This window comes from Candoia aspera, chromosome 5 (assembly GCF_035149785.1).
Source record: "Candoia aspera isolate rCanAsp1 chromosome 5, rCanAsp1.hap2, whole genome shotgun sequence".
NCBI classification, from domain to species: Eukaryota; Metazoa; Chordata; class Lepidosauria; order Squamata; family Boidae; genus Candoia; species Candoia aspera.
Window position 1 is genome coordinate 91,357,686 of NC_086157.1, and position 23,709 is coordinate 91,381,394.

The 23,709-nt window shown below is 33.9% G+C and overlaps 1 protein-coding gene across 3 annotated transcripts in view; it reads right to left on the reverse strand.

The window, feature by feature from the left end:
- Positions 1-23,709, reverse strand: part of NBEA (neurobeachin) — a 454,810-nt gene that overhangs the window by 169,878 nt on the left and 261,223 nt on the right. For all 3 annotated transcript variants that reach the window (XM_063305700.1, XM_063305699.1, XM_063305698.1), the window contains 2 exons: positions 21,467-21,591; positions 8,011-8,154 (listed from right to left, as the gene is read on the reverse strand). In XM_063305700.1, coding sequence (XP_063161770.1) covers positions 8,011-8,154; positions 21,467-21,591 — 269 coding nt within the window. The remainder of the gene's footprint in view (positions 1-8,010; positions 8,155-21,466; positions 21,592-23,709) is intronic.

The following is a 23,709-nucleotide window of genomic DNA, read 5'->3' on the forward strand; positions in this document are numbered from 1 at the left end:
TCTGGTATGCCAATAGGCCTCTTCTTGAAAAAATGTAGTCTTTGCACACTGGTCATTAGGTAAGTTATTCAACTTAGGTACAATCTTCTGTCATAAAAAATACTGAGCCATACATATCTGACAACTTGCTACTGTATATATGAAAGTATTGGTAGCATAGAGCATTTAGGCCATAACTTCAGTCTTTCAACCTTCCTTTCTGGTACTTTCTTGAGCTGCAGCATTACAGTCTATCTGACCATTATCCAGCAAGGGATTCTCAGACCTTCTCATACACCTTTCAATATGTTTGGAAGTTAGAAATGTTAAGTAAGGGCTTTTGCCATAAATATTTTATAACTCATAGTACACCTTGAAGTATAGATGCCAGAATTTGTAGCAGAGTAGACACACAATCTAAAGAAGAGTATCTCATTTCCACATATCAGTTGCCATTCTCAATGGCATACACACACACACACACACACACACACACACATAGAATACACACACATATATATATACACACAGATATTATTCTTGACTTTTTTTCAGGGAAGGCACCATATTGCAAACTACAATCTAGTCAAACAGGTTAGGGTTCACCCAACACACTAAGCCATGGAAGGAAGGAGGGAGGGAGGGAGGGAAAGCATGTTATGTGAGGGAAGTACATATAACCTCCCAGGTTATTTCCAATTCTATGATTCTATAATTCTAAACAACTGATGGAGAACAGATGATCCCCAAATCAAATTCATATCATACTTATCATTCCAGAGAAGTGATACGATCAATTCTTTGAGCTAGTTTATATGGTATTAAAGGTCAATAAGATGCTCTTACCATGGGTATTGAGGTTATTGATAATGATGGATTCAGTATAATGAGGGGAATAAAAGATGGAGCTGGCATTTATGTTAAGTAGCTCCTTTGTTAGAAAGAATTCCTTTTTATAGAAAACATGAACAGAGTGCCATAGCACAGGAGAGATTACAACTGATACAGATGAGATACGTTTGGAAATGTTTTACGACAATATACAAGAAGCAAACAGTTGTATGATATTAAACTTATTCCAGTGTATAAACATAAACTCAACATACTGCATTAATAAAAATCTCCCTTGTCGGTGAGAAGACACTTTCGCTTGTATTGGTAATGAACTACAAATATCTCACTTTCCTCTGAAAGGCCCTGGTTCCAAATTTATTTTGTAACATCATTAGGAAAGGATCTATAAATATATAATAATACCTACTGACTTCTATTGTTTAGAAATGTATGAATGGCATTTTTTTCTCACTTTAGTATCTAGAAATGGATTGCTGTTCAAGTCTACAAGGATTCAAATTGGATGTGTATGCTGTAATGATTAATGTAATAAAAATCTTGTTAATAGAATAGCATCCTCTTTAAATATAAACATATCACCTATGTATTGTTCATAATAAATAATGTACTTGAAAAATATATTGGCTTATAATTAACGTTTTGGTCAGCTTTGCGAGAACTATTTACACACACACACACACACTTACACACGGTGCTGGGGGGGCTTACAGGATTAAAACACAAAAACCTACCACATATAACCCCCTGTGTCCAATGATCCTACTCACCATCAGAGTGAACTCAACATTGTGGTAGCAGTAGAAATCATTTGCAGAGCTTCTAGTACATAAAGAAGATGCAATGTACCACAGTAGTTACAATAGTCAGAAGAGGTCTGGAAATGGCAGCAGTCATTTACAATCTGCTTATCAAGGACAATGATAAAAACAACAATCCCACTCACAAGGATAGAACAGTATAGCCCAAACCCTCCATCTAATTATTATTTTTGTAAAGGGGCTACAAATAGAATGGCAATTGGGACAGAGTTTGGTCCAGGCAATCAGCGTATTATCAAATTCTTGTTTTGCCCCCAGATCCTGACTTAGCTGATTTCATGGAAGAGTTATCTGAAGTGACTATATGAGAAGCTTTCAGCATATACTGCGTACCTCTTAAGTAGGAAGAACAGGGCTCTTGCCAATAAGGATTCACCAGCAACCATTAGAAAGAGAAAGTTTCTCTTGGAGTATAGACAGCTTTCAGTAAAAACGAAAAGATCTTTCCTTCCTGAAATTTATCATTAAATTCAACATCATCTTCCCAAGAAATGTAGGAACTTGAGGCTCTAGAGCTGGAGGTTTTTAAATCCTACCCATTGGGGGCAACCTCAAGCTTTAAGGAGGAATGCCATTGGGAAGGTCTTTGCCTATTAATATTGGATTACCTCTGCTTTGTTGCTGCCGCTATTTTTGTTTAGTCAGATAAACAGCACTTTTAGACACTTTATGAAATTGTGTCCTTCTATACAAGTGTATTCAGAAGATAAGGAGCAATGTACAAAACATAGTGCTAGGAATCATGTAGAAGCTTAATACATCACTTCTTTACACATGACAATTGTAATTAAACTGAAGCCAGGTCTCCTAAATATGTGTACTAAATGTACAAATTGTATCTCAACAGGAATAGGGTTCCAAAGTATTTCAGCTAATGCTGAGAAGGTCTATGCTAGCCTAACAGATCTTAATGGCAGTGACACAGATTTTGTTTTACAGACATCCATATAAATCAATCGACAGCCAGTTTGGTGTATTGGTTAAGGCACCAGGCTAGAAACCGGGAGACTGTGACTTCTATTCCTACCTTAAGCACAAAGCCAGCTGGGTGACTTTGGGCCAGTCACTCTCTCTCTGCCCTAGGAAGGAGACAATGGCAAACCACTTCCGAAAATCTTGCCAAGAAAGCTGCAGGGACTTGTCCAGGCAGTTGCCAGGAGACAAAAGTGACTCAAAGGCACAGTGTGTGTGTGTGTGTGTGTGTGTGTGGCTAAGTTTTCTTCCTACTCTATGGTCTACACATGTAAGGATTCTTCCTTTGCCTCTGCAGAGTATAATTTAGAACATTCTCAGCCTTGACATTTTTGGTGATAGCCCCACTCATTCCACAAGCTATATGATAGTTTAGCTCAGTTCGAGGAAGGAATGTTCCATTTAAGGCAAACATTCTTGCTGAATATATTTTGCTATTTCTTTATTTCATAGGCCTATCTTCAACACATTCAAACCATGGTTTATGGGAGGACTTGGTTCCCTGGGTCTTCTGCAAGATCCAAGTTTTAAGACTTCCTGCATGTTACTGTTTAGTATATGGCCATTATCCAAGGCATCTCAAATAGAATCTTCATCACAGACAGCTTGTCAAAAGTTGGAGGGCAGTGACTGAGTTTAGAAAGTATAAAATAATACAGTACAACTCTTTGTCCACCAAATTGTCTGAGCCGGTTCTTTGGGGAAAATCTGGTGGTTTAGTTCCTACCTGCAAGTTCGGGCTTTGGCTTCTAGTCTGACAATAGCTTGGAAGTTATCACTATCAGGTAGTTTAGTGATTGAGAAGGAGGTAATACTGAAAATATTCTAGTCAAAACTAGAGAAAAATCCTGCCCCAAATATTGAAGTAAAAATATGCGAGTTCTCCTTCTCAACCTCCTTTGATAGATCCATTTAGGATACCAGTGACAAATGTCATGGCCAATTGGAACTCTCTCTGTCTTTGGAACATCAGGGAAGGAGTAGGGATAAACAGTTGCCTGGAGGGAAACTCTTGGATCTGGTAATCTAATCTAACATTAAATCTCTGCCCTTAAAGTGCCTCCAGTTGGATACAGTAAAGTTAATTCCAAAATAAATATCTCTAACTTATTCCAAGCACAGTAGTACCAAGAAGAGAGATAACTGTTTAAGATCAATAATTTATTATTGTGTATCAGCCAGAGCCAGCTGGGGACTGGGATGCTTTCTCAGGAATAAAATTGAACAAAAGAAATTCTCTTGCTGACTGATTGTGAAGAGAGTGAGAAAAATGGGGATCAGATCAGGCTATGTATGTTGTAGAAGGTTGAAGGTTAAAGAAGTAAGACTTGGTAAAAAAAACACTCTGTTAGAGCAGCAGACTGAAAAATGAATTGGAGCCACTGTGTGGACATTTGTAGAAATGAATTTTGCAAAGAGTTTAGGTAAATATGGATCAGCCATGGAAGTTCAACGATACAATAAAGAAGACAGCCTCACCTGTCTCCTGCACTTGCTCTTTGGAAGTATATTCTTCTGAACATAGAGAAGATACATTTAGCTGTCGCAGATAGTAACTGTTGGTAACTAAGTTGATTCAATCTTTTTAAAAAATCGATCTAGCCAATCTTCACATCTGCAGCAATAACTGCAAAAGTTGAATTAAAGAATGTGAAAATTTTTGTATGGAGCATTACTTGTGGGGCAGCCTTTTTCCCTATATGAAGAATGATATTTTTTGAAAAAGAAAATAGTTTACAGACAGTTTGTATTTACTACTTGGGGCTTCTGATTTGTGCTTAATTTAACTCCGTGGACATTATTAATCACTCTCTCTCTTTCCTCTTTTTTGTACAAGCAGAGTATATGGCTAATAAAATTCTTCTGTGGTTTGTTTCCAAAGAACTCAGAGGCATCTTTCCAAACAATGTGAAAGTTTCATTGCATAGCTGAAGTGAGGAACTTACACAAAAAAGACGGAATAGGTGGAGCCAAGAAGTGGAGTGATTCAGGGGATAAAGCCACTGAATGGGGATAAAGCCATTCAAAAGAATACATGAAATTTGGGATTGCCACTGCTGGTTGAAATAGGCAGATAAAACAGGTCTATGGCTTGATTGCATAACAGTTTTATACACTCAGACATGTACTTTAGGTTACCATGGTTGATATTTCTCCTGCCCGTATCTCTGTTCTTCAGAAAATTTTTTTAAAGCAGCATGTTGCTGTATTAAAAATACATTTTACTTATTATTTAATAAACATTCAGCCCAATATTAGTACAAAAAGTACGTTATTCTAATATTACTAAACGATTGTTATGTAATACAATACTTTTATCATGCAAAACTTAACTCTTACACGTGCAAGTTAGTATAATTAATTGTCAAAAAAATTACTGAAAATCATGTCTGAAAATTGATGGATTAGAAAATAAAAAAGAGAGTTAATGATGATCAATTCAGTACAATTGTCAAATTGAGATACTGCTGATTTACACAGTTAGCTATCAGAAACTGCTACTAGATATTGATCTTTCTGTCTGTAATTTATCAATAAAAACTTGCCTCTTGAAATGAACAGTCTGGGAAGGAATTTAGGAGCTAAAACTGGAACAGAAAATTGTGAAACATTTGTTAATATTAAAATAAGACACTGAAATTGATTTCTGTTTTAAATTGGCCATAGTTTCTTAGCCAGCTACGTTATTGTGGTTCTTAAAATCTTAAAACCAGTCACCAGATTTTAAAGATCATTTAAGTGTGATAGGATTATGTGCAACTAAAATTCTAACACTTTCAAGTTGTTTAAGTTATGTTAAATACTTTATATGCACTTCAATGATATCTAAAAAGTAGCAAGTTGGGATCCTTGCAAGAGTCCAGAAAATCCCCCACAGGATTTTTCAGTTCTTCCCAGATGCAAAGCAGAATAACAATAGCAACCAGGGGAATCGCAGGAGGTCTCCAACAGAAATCCCAGACAAGAGACATAAAAAATTAATATTTACCAAAGTAATAACTGTTGGAACATGAGGCAGGGAGTAGTAGCTGCCATAGTTGTGGTAGGAGGGGATGGTAATGAGGGCTTAGGGAAACAGTGAGGTGGGTAATCCCAGGACCACAGAGGAAGTGTTGGTAAGAGGAGTGAAGCCTATATGGGAGAAAAGACTGAGTAACAACACCAGCCATGTTTTGTGGCATTCAGTCAGCTGAAGATTTCTGGATGTAGCTATTTACAACTGGCCCTTGATATAATGTCATGAGTTATGCCACTATTCTATTCACAGAAAAATAACTAAAACCTCAGTGTAAGACAGACAATACTATTAACTATACTAAGGAATCATTATCTAATTTATCTGTTGGGAAATTTTTATGAAACTTTTGCATTATTTATAAGGAATTTCCTGTTATGTGTTGTTCTATAACAGAAATACTTTTAAAGAAGAACAAGTTTTTCTATAGAGACATACATGCCAATGGTTATACTGTTTAAATTCATCCCTTTAGATTATCCAAAGGGATAAAGGGGATAAATAATATTATGTAACATTTTTAGACTAACGAAGTATGATATGCTGATAGCACAGAAGTCACACGAGACTTATTTTCAGTTCAAATTCTTATAATGCATAATTAATTAGTAAACCATGAGTAACTATTACTATCTCTATTTATACAAAATGAGAGCGTAGAACACTTTTTTTTGTATTTCAGTCTAATACACTTTCTGATGTGCTACTTTGCTATTCAGTCACATGTTGAAATGTTAGATGTCTGTGATATCATTTTGCTGAAATCTTTGAGAAAGTCACACTGGCCCTAAAACCCAACCTGGCATGAGGCCTGGTTATTTGAGGGATTGCCTTTCTCCCATACTATCTGCCTGATTGGTTTGATCTGGTAAGGTTCGTGTGCTCCGGGTTTCATTGATTATTAAACAATGCCATCTTTCGGGAACCCGGAAGTGTGCCTTCTCTGTAAGAGCACCTGCCCTCTGGAATGAGGTTCGAACAGCCTCCACCCTACTACTATTTCAAAGGACCCTGAAGATGTAGCTTTTCACCCAGGTCTTTGGTGAGGACGATTGATGCCCCTTTTCTACCTTTTCCTTGTTACCATTCCGGTTTGTTTGTTTTCTCTGACATCTTCATTTCTTTGGTTTGTGTTTCTTGTATTGTTATTTGTTTTAAAATGTTTTTAATAATTTGTAAACTCCCCAGAGTCACTGGGAGTAGGCAGCATATGCATTTAAGAAATTATTACTGTAACTATTATTTCTTATAAATTAACTGATAGGAAAATATAGAAAATTTTATACAAGTTACTGAAAGGAAGAGAATGACTAAGAAGAAAAAGACATCTAATCAATCATATTCTACTTATGTAGTATGTAAATCATAATTAATGCCCTAAATAAACTCTGGCCATTTCCATACAGCCATCAGCCTCAAGTTTCTTCCATTCTACTCCATTTTTATGTTCCCACATAAATGTTCTCATGTCCTTGGGGTTTTGGTAGATGAAGAGGGTGAGAAAGAAATCATAAAAATCAGTGCTCCAGACCTCACATTCGTCTCTCCTATTTCCTTGCCATGCTTAATTTTTGCAATGAGTGAGAAAACAAACCAATGACTGTGGAAAGGTAGAAGAACAAAGTTATCTCTCCAATTGCTCATGGATATAGAGGAAAAATCCTGGGAGGTGGGTTATGGTGGGTATTCCCATCAATGGGAAGCTGCTCACATTGCAACTGCAAAGAAAATGCTAAAAAAAATGTCCTCTGGAGAAGGAACTGAATCAAAAGGTAAATCAGCTCAGTTTCTCACAGCATTTTGGGTACATATGTGGAAGCAACCTATTTTTAAGTTAAAAGGTTAATGACAGGGTTAAATACCATGCTTGTAGAATTCTGTATTTAAATAAAATATAAGGAATCAATTTTTAATATTGTTATTGTCTTACAGCCAATTACCCTGCTAGAATCAACATGTAATTACAGCTCTGTAGAATCTATTTAGCAATTGTTGCTTGGAATGAAACAAATTCTTACTAGGTTTTGCATGAAAGTATTTTAAAGTATTACTAGTCAGATTGATCTATTTATATTCATTTGTAATATGCAGCAATCTTATTTTTGTGCTAGATAATTTAATGCAATATATGGTATGATGAATGTAGTGATGAGTGATCCACATTCAACAGAATATATTACACTATCCAACATCTTAAATAGCAACTGTCACAAATTCTATAGGTTGCAAAATCTTTCCAAAATCTCAGAACTCCTTATCACAAATGAATGAAGATACAGGAGACAAATGACAACTTACCCCTGCCCCCCAAAGTTGAATTTTTAGACCACGTATTCTAATTAGATCTATAATAACAGCAGTTTTTGATACCTGCAAGATTATCAATCTCCTTCTCTTGCAGCAGACTGACAGCATCATCATCCCCTTCTAGCATGAGTTCAGTTTCAGCATTCTGGTTGACCACAGCTTGACTTCGGAAGGTTTTCTTTGACTTCACTACATCTTCTTCAGTGCCTATAAAACAAACAAAAATTATCTTCATTTTGGTTCAGTCTGACCATCCATTAAATGTTTTCAAATACAAAATTAACAGAATCAATCAATCAAAATATGCTTTCAAAAGTTTCCAAAAAGAGACTGTATGTTTCAGACAGTGATGAGTTAGGGTTATTATGTAAATATTGGAGTAAACTTTAAAATAGAAGATAGAATCCAACCTTAAAAAACTAAAGTGTCATACTGCTGGTAGTTACTCTGTTATCACAACCTGACAAAGCATATGTACTAGAAATACACTAGGCTTTTAGCTGAATTTGGCCAATGTGCAGTTTACAATTTATATAAACATTTTTGAAATTAATGTTGTTTTACGATACGAAATGTACATTTTTTTGAAAGAGTTGGCTTGGCTTATTTGGTATGATTGGAACTGCCACTTTTTTTACCATTCTCTAAATTTATTATTTGGTTTGCCACAACGTAATAAACATTTATCTAGATGAAAGTGTAGGATGCTGAAAGTTGCCCTTCAATCAATGTATCCTTTATGAATTAGAATTCCATTTATCAAAATTACAGAAAGAACTGTAATGTCATGGGGGGGGGCTGTCTCATTACAAGGCTTATAAACACTGTCCTTACAAAGAAATGGTTTAACACCTAACAAATCAAACATTGATTGGGCATAGAATTTATTTGAGATCATCTATCTTCAGAAAATATCCTGCGTGAATGGACTTTTTGGCCTCACTACACATTCATCAAGAAATTAGCAAGCAGCTTCTATAAACCACTGGATCACCTTGTATTCTGAGATACACGATATGCTCTAAGCAGATTTGTTACAGATGTTCTAGTTAGATATTTCTAAAGAGGTATATAAAGGTTCTCAAAAGACAGATCAATATTTTTCTCTTTCAAATCGGCACATACACAGTTTCAAGATGCGTTTGTTTTCAGTTACTTACAGCTAATAATCCTGATGCTGAACAAGATACAAAGGCTAACATTACTATGACTATTTAACATTTTTATATCTAAGCATTCAGATTAGAAACTGAAATTAGTTTTGGCAAAGATGATCTCTGCATGATGAGGCAACCAGGAAAAATATATATATAAATATTTTTTACAATTACCGTTTTATGATGGGATACTGCTAATAATAAAGTTCCCTGACTACAGTGAATTCTACCAGTGTCTTAAGGTTTTGGACCCTTACTTTTATGTCATAAAACATTGCCTAGGATCCAAAGTGCATTTTGGAATCAAAAGTGGGACTGGGATTTTTTATTTTATTTGTATTATTTTTTTAGCCTTTAAATATCTCAAGAATCTATACTAATGAATATTCAAACTGGATAACCTCTTGGAACCTCCCTGTTATAATTACCAACACAAATAGCACAGTTTAAAATAAAGCCACTCTTTTAATAAGGTTATTTTAAGCTTTGTAGAAGTATATCAAATAATAAGCAATGTTACTTAATTGGTGCATGGTAGTCAGCATTAGTATTAAGATACTAAGAAGCCTTGGGATTCATATTTTCAATATTTTACAACTTTATTCTAACACATTGCATAAACATCTCACTAAACGTAATACATTTTTCTTTTATATATTGCATCTAGAATGTAGTTATTGTGTTCCACTTGCAATATTTAATCATAAATAGTCTTTAAACATACATGATGTTTTGTAATATAGCACCTATGGGTGTGCCTTGACTGAATTCTAATATTAATGGCAGTGTTTTGGTTATTTTTTTTATTTCAGGCCACAAGCCAAGCAATTAATCAAAGAATGAGACAAAAATATTTATCTGTCTTTGTGTTTTTAGAATTTAGACGGTCATAGACATGAGAAAAAAAATCACATTTTCATACTAAATTTGGTATACTTAAATGACTGCAGATGCAGGTTCATCTTATTTTACTCTAGCCTTAAAATCTGGCCTATATATTTTTTTAGAAATGCAAGGAACGACATTCAAATTTCTGTTAAATACATGAATTTAAGAGAAATTCACAAATCATTTTTTCTTGTGTAGCAAAAAAGAAGTATCCTGGTCTTGTGGAAAGTTATATGCAACTTTAGATATTTTTATATTTTCTCTCCCCCCACCCTCCCATCTTCTGAACATTTTAAATTTCTCAAATAACAATCATGGTATATGATTTTCTAATGTTTTTGTACCTGATATAATGGAACACAATGTTACACTACTATTACAATTAACAATTAAAATTTAGGACATGTTCACCCAGCTGAAGTTTATCAGTCATTATTATTTTATTTGTTTACAGACCACAACTGAATTAATTCAGCATAAACATGAATACCCAGAAATGTATATATTCTAAATGATGGCTACAGTAAAAGAAAGAAGAGTGGATGGAAAATACACCACAGTATGGATCCAAATTAAATTTCTGAGGAAATTATAATATAGAGAAATAATAAGATATACAAGGTATGCTTCAAACCACTGCATCTCTTTTCCAACTATATTGACAGAATTAGCCCTAATGGTCTCCTGAAAAATGTGGTTTGACTTTGGAAGATTTTTTTAAAGCCTTAAGAAGCATTATCACATACTTATTCATTCCAGTGTCTAACTTTAGGAATACTGATATATTTCCATACCTTGGCTTATGAATCTAAGACACTAAAGATACTCCCCTGGATCAAACGGAACTGTACATTGAGTAATTCTATTGATACAAGCCAGGATCTCTTTTCAGAATTTTGCAGTCCAAGATAGAACTACCATGTATGAGATAAGATCCTGTGTAACCATTCACTTTCAAGACACATTTGTCAATGATGAGGTTTGGCTGGTTATAGACACCATCCACCTCCCCCAACTCAAAAAAAGAAAAAGAAAAGGAAAGAAGGTATGGTTTTTTTATATAATTAATCAGGCAAAGGGGAAGGGCACAATAAGTCCACAGAAAATCATTTATTATTATTATATTTTTAATGAAATAAAAGTAAGAAAAAAGAAATACTGAATAATTCAGATGCACTGAAATAATAGGTATTGTTAGTAGATAGAGCAAAGAATGAACAAGTAGTAAACCAAAGCTCACGAAACTAAACCAAACTGGGCATTTATTCAATTCAATAAGGAGCCTTTCCTACATATACATATACATATACATATACATATACATATACATATACATATACATATACATATACATATACATATACATATACATATACATATACATATTCTCCCTTCCTCTTTTTCTTTCCATGCGCACATTTCATAAAGCATGAGAAAACAGCAAGAACCATAAAATAGAAAGACAGAGAAACTTTTTAAAAAGGCATTTGACACATCAGCACTGATTTTGGTAACATCCGTATTTTCCTCTCAAATGTCACTTAAACTAGTAAATTCTCATTTAGATTCTTCAGGTCACAGCTGGTTCTAGGTATGCAAGCTAAACATCAAAGATTACCTGCTGTGTCCATAACTATAAGAAGTCAGTTCAAGGCTACTTGAATAAATGCACAGACAGAATGTGGCTGATTTTAGACACGAGTAGACTGAAGAGTAAAAGCAAAAAAACCCAAAACAAAACATCCAAATCTAAACCAAACACACAGCCCAGTTCAAACTAACTACTCAACATCATAACTCATTAACATCTCTTTGACTTTAAAGTCACTAATTTCATTTTGAAGGTAGAGTAGAAATAAAAGTACAGTTAGTTTAGAAGCTGTGATACAAGCCAAAAGAGAATTCTGCTTCTTTCAGAATTCATTCCACAGCTTACTTCAGTGAATTATAGATAAGGCAATTTATGCAGTGATTTTTCTTTCATCTTTGAAGAAGGCTGGCAGAATGGAAAGTTAACTCATTTTAGTGTTACCTAAATGTACTGACAGGAAATTCTAATGTTTCCAAACATCTGGAAATCAGCTTCATGGGGTGATTTCTTTTCTTAAAGAATGCCTTTTCTTATACCATATTTTACAGCTTTATGTAGCTTCTAAAAGTGTCTCAACATAACTAAAGTCTGTACCATTCAAAATAAAACATTGCATTCAAGTAAAAAAATATTTTACACAATAAAGATCTTTTTGTGAAACTTTACTTTCCTATTACTTCTTTCTGAAAGTACCTTAGCCAGTGTGTAACTTTTACTATAACCTCATAAGTTTTTCAGAGTCATTAGTAGTCTTTTAAAAAAATACCATTATTTCATTACCTGAAATTTGACAAGAAACTAAAAAAGTGATAAGGTATATATTTTTCCTAAGCAGAATACATTTTGTTCAAATTATTATTGTGTGATTGTAAGGTAAGTGTAAAATAAAGACATTCAAAATATAATCATATGATCACAACACACTATCAGGTTCAAACTGAGGAATATTGCAAGAAGATACTTTAATTTCTTTACAACTGGGTGTATCACAAGCCAAAAATCTTCTGTCCTGATTCTTGCCATCCACATCATCATTCTGGTATTGGCAAAAAAGCAAAGGGTACTTTGTCAACTGAGTCAGATAATCTAAGAATACAACAGAAGCTGTAATGACCTTATACAACTATATCAGGCTCTAAGAGCCCTGTTTGATGCACTTCCCTGGCCACCAAAGTTCTTTTACAAATTCTCAAGAAAACCTTAAATTCTCCTTTGCTCCATTCCACCTGAAATTCCATGGGTCTTGCTCTAAGATTTGGAAGTCCTAACTGCATGGTTATTGAGCAGCAATCCTAAATCCATTATAAGCCTTTCTGCCAGTTTACCAGTAGTGTATTACTGGTATCAGTAACAATTAAAAGATCAAGGAGGTAAAGGCTTTAGCACTAAAATCTTTGCTTTTCACAAGTTTTTGTCATCAGTATTTAAAGTAGCTCATGTAGGCCATGGTGAAAATCCATTTATGCATTTTTAAGATATGTATTTATTAATATACCTAACTTATTCTTTACTAAAAACCATCCTGAAATCATAATTCTTCATAAATGCTTGACAGAACGAACTGCATGTGAATGAACTCAATGAAGTTTCTATCTGTTAATGTCTTCTGACTTTAAATGACTCTATATAAAATTGCTGTTCTTCTAACAAAGATGTTGCTGTTTTTTTACCTCTGTATTAGAAGATCAGGAAATGGAGCATTACAAGTCAGTTTGGTAAACTGGCAGAAAATAGAAACACCTTTCTGAAGAGAAATCAACATATAGGAGAACTTCACAAAATGTTTAATGCAACAGTCTTGTTCAGATGTGGCAATAAAAGTATATTATTATTACTCATTTCTGAGTGCTTTCATTTCTGTATTAAATGTAGAGGGTGATAGGAAAAATATCCATTGTCAGTTAAAGGAAACAGTGGTAAACTAGGTGGCAAAATAATTTGACTTTTTTCCTATTCTAAGTGACAAAGTTTTGGGATTCCCCAAATCCCATGCAATCCAGTATTTTGTTCCTATTATAACCTGGTGCCAGTAGGACATGCAAAATAAGGACACTTGTCTTTCCCAGTAAAAGGTATTAAGAGGCATGACTCTCTGAAGTGGAAGTAATGATGAGGCCATCACAACTACTAAACTAGCTTTGGTAGCCTTATGCTCCATGAATTTATGGCATTTTTATAAAATCTGCCATACAGGCTTGAGATAGTGATACTCAGTTTAACTCTGCACTATTATGACTATCACTAATTTATTACTGATTATCACTTATTTATGTGTATTACTGTAAGCCTTGATCCTTACCAACATTTCATATCTGCCCCTCACTTTTTTGTATCTTTATTTTTTGTAACAAAACAACATTTAATCTACAAACAAGATTTTTTTTAAAAAAATTAAATGTACGAACTAAAAATACAAACTAAAAAGGAAAAAAAAAGAGAAAATCTTATATTTCATACTTATCAATAGAAACTGGTTTACCAATGAATTCACTACTATAATATGAACAATACAAGGTATTATTGTAAGATACCACAGAATCTCTGTCATAGTAACACATATTGCTACATCCTTTGATTAGTAGAAAACATTGCTTTTCTAAAACAGATAAATCACACATTTCTGACAACCATTCTTTGACCCCTGGAATAATATTACTTTTCCAATTTCTTAATATAATTTTTTTACCAACTCATTCTTGATGCAACCACAATTCCTGATAAACAGTCACATTCCAAAGCTTTGGTATGGTCAGTATTACATTAACATCTTTAACATTTAAAGGTTTCCACACAAATCTACTGACATACATAAATACACTATCCCAACAGGATGCTAAATGATTGCATGACCATATCATATGGGTCAGTGAGCCCTCAATTTTCTTACACCTTCAGCACAAAACATCAAATGAAATACATTCCTTGGGGAGTCCAATACACTATAAATACAAGTTTGGTGAATCTCAAATCTGTGGATACTATTTTAACATTTTTAAGAACCTGAAGCCATTGTGGCTTTATCAGAAATTCCCATTCTTTAGTCCATGTTTGAAATATCCCAGATATGTCCACCTTAAAAATATTCTTGAGTTTTTGACAGAGATATGTTATAGGTTTTATTGCAAGAAAGCAACTCAGGTGTCTTTGAGGCAGCCAAAGCTTCTGGTTCATTTTGATCTGTTAGAACAAGCTGAAGATACCTCCACTGTTATGAATTGGGAAGACCAAATTCAATTTGAAGTCAGGAAAAATTCTAAAATAGTCATTACAGTGTAGTTGATTTAAAGTCATGACCCTGGCTTCCACCCAAGCTTTCCAATAAAATGATTTACCACCAATTTTCAAAGTAGAATTTTTCCAAAGAGTTCAGATATTTTGTCATCAAAACTCAGTATGCCCCTCAGATATTTTACCACTCGTACTTCTGAAAATAAAACCTTTTCTGCTATATGTTGTTTCAAGAACTTGTTGTGATTGCAAAAGGAATAGATAACAACTTTCCAACTTAGCCCATAAGGGATAATATTCCATTATATTTTCATTCTACCAACAGGTGGCTGATAAAATATTAGCCTAATGTTAATCAGATAAATTACCTTCCTCAAATGGTAATCTCAATTTAGCTAAGGAAAACCTTGGTGGTCCACTATTCCAAATAAATTTCCTAAATAACTTATCAATCCAAAGGAAATATTTATTCAATGTTAACATGGGAATACTAAGAACATAAATAAAACAAGGGACAATAATCATTTTAATAATATTAACTTTGCCCAACAGGCTTAAAAGGATTTTAAGCCATCTATTAACATCCAGTTCAACCCTTTCTAAATGTTTCAACATTAATATTTCCACATATTTAGAAATATTTTGGGTATATAAATCCCTAAATATTTAATATAATCAGTAGAAATCACTTAATTATCATAGACTCTAAAAATGTTCAGGTTCATTTAACACATTTTTTTTGCTGAGAACTCATGAAGACTATATCTGTAAAATCCTATCACTTGCTGAATTACCAAAAAGAAGTTGATTCATTTTGAAATATTTTTTTTAAAGAAAATGAGTTTAGGTGGAGCTAGGACTATCCAAGATGAATACCTGAAATTATCTTTAGTAGAAGAGGTTTATTTTTTTATATTAAATAAGAAATTGAGTAAATTGTGTGTGTGTGTGTGTGTGTGTGCGTTTGTGTGTGTGTGTGAGAGAGAGAGAGAGAGAGAGGATCCTGCTATAAAATCTAAAGTAAAAAACGAAGAAGTAAATATTACAAGTAGCATTCCCAATTTAAGAATAAATAGTGGATACAACTTATTTTAAAAACCATTTAATTTGGAGGCTATTGTCAAAAAAAAAAAAAAGACATCTAAAACACTGGATGTTACCTTCTTTTCCAGGAGTTAGTCACATAAGGAAATTGAGTACCATAATGGTTGGACAGAACAATGACATTTGACCTTATAAGCTGCATTTGTCAATGAAAATCTTATGAGTAGTATGTTCAGATAATTTGACCCATATTATACATACCTTTCATTTCATTGTATCTTAAGCTGCAGAGTGTTACCTTATAACGCAGGCTAGTAAATAAGATGGTGACTGCTTGTGATTTGGTGCCACTATATTATAAAAAATTATATGGGAAAATAATAAGCTGCAAAAAACTATTTTAATAATAACTGCACTGAAATACATCTTGCAAAGAGCAGTCATAACCAAGTTATTTCCCTAAATAAAACAAATAGCTACTGCTGAGTAGAAAAGGACATCAAGGACACTTGCAAGAAAGAATTGGATCAATATTAACGTGATTTTCATTTCATGCTTCCCCAACTCCAGTAAGCTGACAATATACTCTGATTATGTGAACTGTCTGTGAGTAACATAGAAAAGGTTATTAGAGGAGGAGGTGGAAATGGAATGCACTTTTTATATTGACAGTTTTGCTAATAGAGTGTACTGGCTTTCAAATCCATGCAGTATTTTTACTATTTAATTTTCACAGCATTTTCTTCTTCCTTCTAAATACAAGTTTAAAAATAACTTTAACAGAAATCTAGTTTATTTTTAAAGGTAAAAAGCTTATTAAATGTTTATACTAAGAGAGTTATTTCCAAAATAACCCAAAATATGTTATTAAATATGTAATTACCATTTTCAATTACAATGCGGTTGCATATTATGCAATCACAACATAATACAACAAAGAGCTTTCTTTAGAAAATAATGATAAATGTTAAGGAAATAATTATTTGTTTTAAGGAAAACATTAACTTTAAAATGTTTAATTCAAATATATGGGAAGGAAAGTACTTTTATACCACAGCCATTTTTTCTCATTTATCACTTTTCTATTTATCACTTTTGTACTAAAAGGCTCCAAAACAATACAAAACCCCAAATCCAAACAAACCTGCAAAAATAAAAATAAAAAACCTAGGAAGGGGGGAACCAGGCAGAACAGGTTACATGCTTTTCTTTCATTGCTTCCTCTAAGATCATTATTATTAGACTGAAGAATAGATGAGATCGTCTGATGAAACCTGGAAGGCCTTTGGAGACAAACATGGTAAAAAGGAGAATCCAGGCCAAAATCCAAAATCCTCCATGGATAAAAGTGCTAAGGACCAGTGCGGGACTGCCCTCCACTTTCATCCTTGGGGCATTTTTTTCACTCCCATGCTAGTTAATGGAGATGCTGTACTCCATTAGTTTACAAAGAAATGTGAGGATGAAAATACAGAGTCAGAATCAGGGTTGGAGTATTGAATATTCAGGTCACTAAACCATTCCCCAATTCAGCTGTTCCATCCAATTCCTCTATCCCAATCCATAAAGTAGCTCTACTAGCATGTATTTGTACAGGAACGCCAACACTGCACATTTTCTTTCCAAATGTTTGAGTTTTAAAGAAGCTTGTGAATCTGGAGTTGCAAGCCTTGTGATTTGGATAGGTTTTGTGTCAGACTTGGTCAAGCAATCACACAGTCAGTTATATAAACAGTTCCCCACATGGATCAGGATGATTTTGTAAACTGCCTGTGGCAATAACACAATTGTATAATTAACAAAACTATGTAGGAAATTGTAATATGAAATACTGTACAATGAAAAGAGAATTTAATGTGGAATTCTGCTTTAAAATATTTTCTGTACAGAATATATCGTACAAACAACTGAAACTTCAAATGGGTGAATAAAAATGAATAAACCCAGTCCTGTTTAATTCTCAGGCTCTCAAATTATCTGAATAATTTTCACTACATTCTTATGTTTTACCTCCTTAGGACTTGCCATACCTCCCTTGAGCAAGTACAAAATCCACAAAGAGATCTGTCATTTCCAAAAACTTCTGTATTCCTTGATCAGTTAGCATCATATTGCTACTATATACCATGTGTTCACTATCAATACTGATTTAAGTCTAGATTAGTTAGAGAGTGCTCTTTTATTCATCAAGGTCATGTCTTGATGGCTACGCAAGCCTAGATAAATCAAGCATTAAGTAGATGCATCTCTACAGAACCTAGAAATTCTCTCATCTGCAGACCTCAGCATATCTTGTTATTTATTGCCAAAGAATTGACTGATTAATTTTGTCATCTTTGCTCTGTGATTTTTGCTCAGCTGAGGCTGCCTGCCCTTGTCTGCAATGCCTGATCAGACCTATTTAAGCTGATGCTTTGATCACAGACACAGATGAGCTTGCTGACTTAGGCTCTGACTAAACATTTCTTTGCTGCAATATTTAATCACAACCCCCCTCAATGATAACTGTCAGCCTATTCTATATAGAAACCCAAAGTAGTATGTATGGTACTATTTTGGAAATAAGATTAAAAAAACACTCATCCATACAATCCATTTTTTCTTTTGTCATTTCCACTATGAAGACATTTGTGGACAGTGAATTGCCTTATGTAACTTGCAACTTCTTTATTATAACAAAAATCACTGGCTTTCTCTAAAGTATGTGTGATTCTGGTATTAAAGAAAAGAGATATAAAATGATCAAAATAAAACTGATGAAAAATCCCTAATGAAAGTTAAGCCTCTGTGGAAAAAAAATGCTGTGCCTCCAGCTCTTTATTAATCACATTCCAGCACCAGAGGTTGAAAATACATCAAACTGCACCAAATCCTTTTTACATGACAACCTCATAAATTATTCAACTCATTAGTATCACCAGGAGGTATAAAAATAACATCAGTGTTAAGGATGTTTTCTTATACAGTAGGGTCAAGTAAAAGTTTTAATATTTAAATCCATAAGTACAAGCTTCAAACTATACCCCCCTTCTCCCCCAATCAAGATAAAAATTCTCTGGACTTAATTTCAGTGAAAGCTGTTTTAAATTCTTCTAGAAGACTGTTCTTAATTTTGATACTGAAAGCTTTAGAAAAAAGCACTTTAAAATTGCAAAGGATAACATCTTTCCACCGTGATTTGTAACATAAACAGTGATGACACAATCTACATTTCTCCTCATACATGATATCATGGGAAATAAATGTGACATGTATGAGGAGAAATGTCAATGGCCACATTGTACGAAGTTCTCATGATTAAGCTAGATAATGGTCTTTTTAAAAAGTCCTTTTAAACCCAGTAGTACAGTTCTCCCATTTAGGGTCCTAGGCACTCAGTGAGTACACCTGACTGTATCTACATAGATGTGACTTGTTGCTCTTGCCCTCTGTTAGTTTCAGGCTACAAATAAAGCAAGACTGAATGTAGTAACATAGACACGGGATTACAGCAGTTTGCTTTAAGGGAAACCTTTTTTAATTGTGATGGCTTGACGGTCAGAGATGACTATGCATACAAGCAGGCATATACACATGTGCGTGCACACACACACACCCCCAGAGCAGACACAGGGTTCAGTTCACGGAAGAGGGAAGTTAAATCTCTCCCACGTAGCAATCCCTGTTAAGACGAAAGATCTCTCCCATGTAGCAATCCCTATTAAAACCACTGTTCACAGCTTTGCTAATAGAAGTGCCAGAAGATCTTCCAACTCCCACGTTGCTACTTAATTAGCTGTACAATAGGGCAGTTGAGGAGAGCTGGAAGGGCCAAGGAAAGAGCGGCTAAGAGCAGCAGAATGCACCTATCTTGTCTATAACAATACTTCAAACTAATCGGGCATTACTTTTCTCTTTACATCTTACTATGCCCCTATTTTTTAAATGTCCTATTTTTTTCCTATGCCATCTATTTCCTCTTGTTCTTTAAAATAAATGAGAGAAATAACAAAGACATATGAAATAAAATAAAATAGTGGTTGTGTCTTAGGATGACCTGTAATCTAATTTTGCTTTCTGACTTCTTGGTTGCAGACATATCAAGATTAGTGGGAACTACAGCTTTGCAGGTCAAAGGGTATAATAAGGTTCATACTGTAATATCATCAAGTAAGACAAGCAAAAATTCCTGTCTGAAAGCATGGAGAGTTGCTGCTAGTTAATGATGCATTGTTGAAGTACATGGACAAATCTGATCTAATACAAAGCATTTTTCCATGTTCTAGAGAAGCAGTAACATAAAATCTAAGAATATACTATACAAAACCTTTAAAATATTTATTTTACTAGTCTAAACCAGGTTGAAACAGCATTTATACTGTTTCAATTATATTTCCAGAAAAGAAAAACACACATCAATTCAGTTGAAACAAAGGGCTCTGAAAACAGCATGAACCATATTATGGAGTGTGGAGAAAGGCTTTGAATGTAGCAGCTTTCAAGAATTATAATAGTGCAATCCTATATGCTGCTCAAATATGAGTCCCATGAAATTCAGCCTGACTTACTTCTCAGTAGGAATAGTTTCCATTAAAAACAAAATAAAAATAATTGTTAGGGCTGAAGAGATAAGAATTAAAATGGATTGACCCGTGGCACAGAAAATAGGATTTCTATTACTAGGCATATAGGAACCAAATATTTCCCAGGTTCTTTCTTTGTATTTCTATTCTATGTAGGTCTTTTCTCTTTTCTCCATAGTTTCCCTTTTCTAGTCATGTTTTAAAATTAAATCATACCTTGTCTAAGGAAATCAACTAACTGTCCAATCAGAGAAAGAGAGAGTGCACACAAAATTACTGAATTTATGTAATTCAACCAAACTACAGAGGTTAGTACTGTGGAATGAATTTCTTGCATGGTTTACATTCCCAATAAAGTCAATGAGATTGTAAATTCTTCCATTCAAATTTGACTAATTACACCTCTAAGAGGAGCTATTCTTAGCTTCTTGTAAATTTATCGGCCCACCCTGAGAAGGAATGTTTATATATAAATATAATGCTCTGTATACACTGCCGGCTTTAAGCAGTACAATAGGTCTCTGTCCATAATCATACAATACAATAAGATATACTTTGTTTAAGAGTACAGTACTTTTCAGAAAGATTTATCTAATTCTCATTTTTCAGCCTCCAAGAATAGGCTTGCCTCTGTATTCTCTTAAATAAAAGAGAATTATAAAATTGAACAGTGTGAAACTTTTATATTAACCTTCAGTCAAAAAAAGAAACTCTTTCTCTGGACTCAATGAACCATAGTTTTTTCTAAAACTATCTAAAACTTTTTACTTTATTCATAGTTTCTCCTTTACACATATACATTATTACTATGTTCCCCAGCCCTGACTGAATCTAAATGAAATATAAACTGGTCAAGCTTGAAAATTACTGTTAACTGTTCAATAATAAATTACTGTTATTGAAATGGGTTTAGATATGCCAGATGAATAAGGCGCTAAATGTAGAAAAGAGAAAACAATACAACAAAAATGGACAGATTTCATTCAAAAGGAGTCTAACAACAATTCTAGCCACATTTAAGGCAGTAGGAATGTTACAGTGATACTGACCATATTCTCCAGCAGCTTTGAGCAATGCATCAGAATGGGTGGAGCCAAAAGCATTGCGAACAAACCGTCTCCGCCGACGAAGATCATCTTCCCAGTAATCTAAGCGCCAGAAATCATGTAGTTGGCTAAGGAATTAAAAAATAAAACCAAGTAATCAGCATCTACCATACATGTAGATTCCTTCTGTACCATTTATTAGAAAAAAAGCTCTATAAAGCATGTTTGTTGCAGTGATTACAAAGAAACAAAACTACAACAAATATATGAATTATTAAAATGAATGCTATTCAATAACTTCATTACTTTCATTTAAATATTCACAGATTCTGCCTCTGTTTCAGAATATTCTGCCTACTGGAAAAAAGCCATTAATCAAAGGAAGCCCTTTAACAAATGCAGCATCACATTACAAGTATTAATGACATAGCTTGCTTTCTTTTACAGTGTTTTTAAAAAGAACTGTAAATCATAGATTGGACCTAAGAGCAAATATTTTTCACTTTAATTACTACAATCCTTTAGAAGAGTAAACTTAAAAGTATAAAACACTGGCCACTTGAATTCTGTGGAGCTATGATTAAAATAATGCACTGAAATATTCATTGAAGTAATTCCCCATTGCCCCCAGCAACCTGAGAAAATTGCAATTTTATTCATTATTAATAACACAGAATTAGAGCTGCAAAAAATCCACCATGTGGTAATTGTCTAGGTAAATTATTATTCCAACACCAACAGAGTCCTTGGATGATTTTATAGCTTCCAGCTAAAACAAGCCATTAAGAACCATGGCCACGTTCATGTTACATTGCCTGTTTTACATTCAGAATCTATATTAAACTTCCACATAATGATTCAGAAACCATTGTTAATCTGTATCCTACTGAAAATGCAAATGCATGCATTCATTTGACAGAAAATTAAATTTTCTATACTATATACACGAGACTTTCAAGAATCTCAAAATTAATAATGCAAGACTAACCAAAAATGCAAACAATTATTATTTTGCATAATAACATTATGATATTGATGGATGATCAAGACAAGATTGTACTCTTGTTGGGTGGCCATATAAAATCTTTAAATAAATATTCTTCTTTGAATAGGGTGTATACATTATTCTCAGGAACTAGATGTTAAGGGAAATTAATTTGCTGAGATAAAGAAAAAAATATGAACATAATTGTGGGAAAAATTGGTAATTGGGGGGGTGGGGTGGAAGGGTGCATATTCCTCTCTTTTGCCTCTTATACAAATGAACTTTTCCCAATGGCTTCTATTTTTAGAACTAGGCTGGAGAAAATGTTTGACCACATTCAGAAAAGACTTTTGTTAGGAGAAACTGGCACAGGGCCACAAGGTTAAGTATACTTCCAACTGACAGTTCGCTCATATCTCCCCACCCCCCAATGACTATGAAGTAAGAACCAGTGGACCATCCACTTCCATAAGAACCTGACCACCATTTAAGATGATCTGTAGTAACCCTCTTGAATATCCCACTACCTTTAGAGATATGCTTGATAATAACAGGCAATAGAATTTTCTTATTATTGGCACCCTCTATGTGGGACTTTCTGTCCTGCAAGATTATCTTTTTTTTAGTGAGAATTGTGTCGAACACAACTCTGAAAAGAGTGCACTGCATAGCCTGTAGTGCACTTGCTAAAATCCTATGAGATTAAGTGTCACAATAATCTCTCTATTTATCTCTCTTTTAATTATGTTCAGAGTAACAAACAAACTATATATACCTAGTTATAGATGTATACTTTATTATGTTTACATGAAAGACAGATCACTTTCTGCAATAAAATGGTTCCATTTTGCTGAGTAAGACATACAGCTGATTAAAGGGCTCCCCATAAAGCCTTTATTTTCAGGATCTAAAATTACCTAATTCACATTATTTGCAAATCATATCTCTAATGAGTCAGTTCTTACCATTTCTGAGCTCGTTGGATCTTACAACAAAATTAGACAATTTAATTTGTGGAGCATCTAGAACTTTCAGCTAGTAGAAAATCAGTAGCTAGACCTTTAATCAATACATAATACTGGGTGAGTATAAGTAATTCCCACCAACCCTGATGGTCTTTTGGAATTGCTTTAAAGAATTGGCTGATCTCATATGCACTGGGCTGTAATGATGTGATTCACTAGAATGTTGTGCAGTTTGAATCTGCCTTACCCTGGCATGGTTACATTGGCTCACCCAGTGAAATTGAATCCATTAGCTT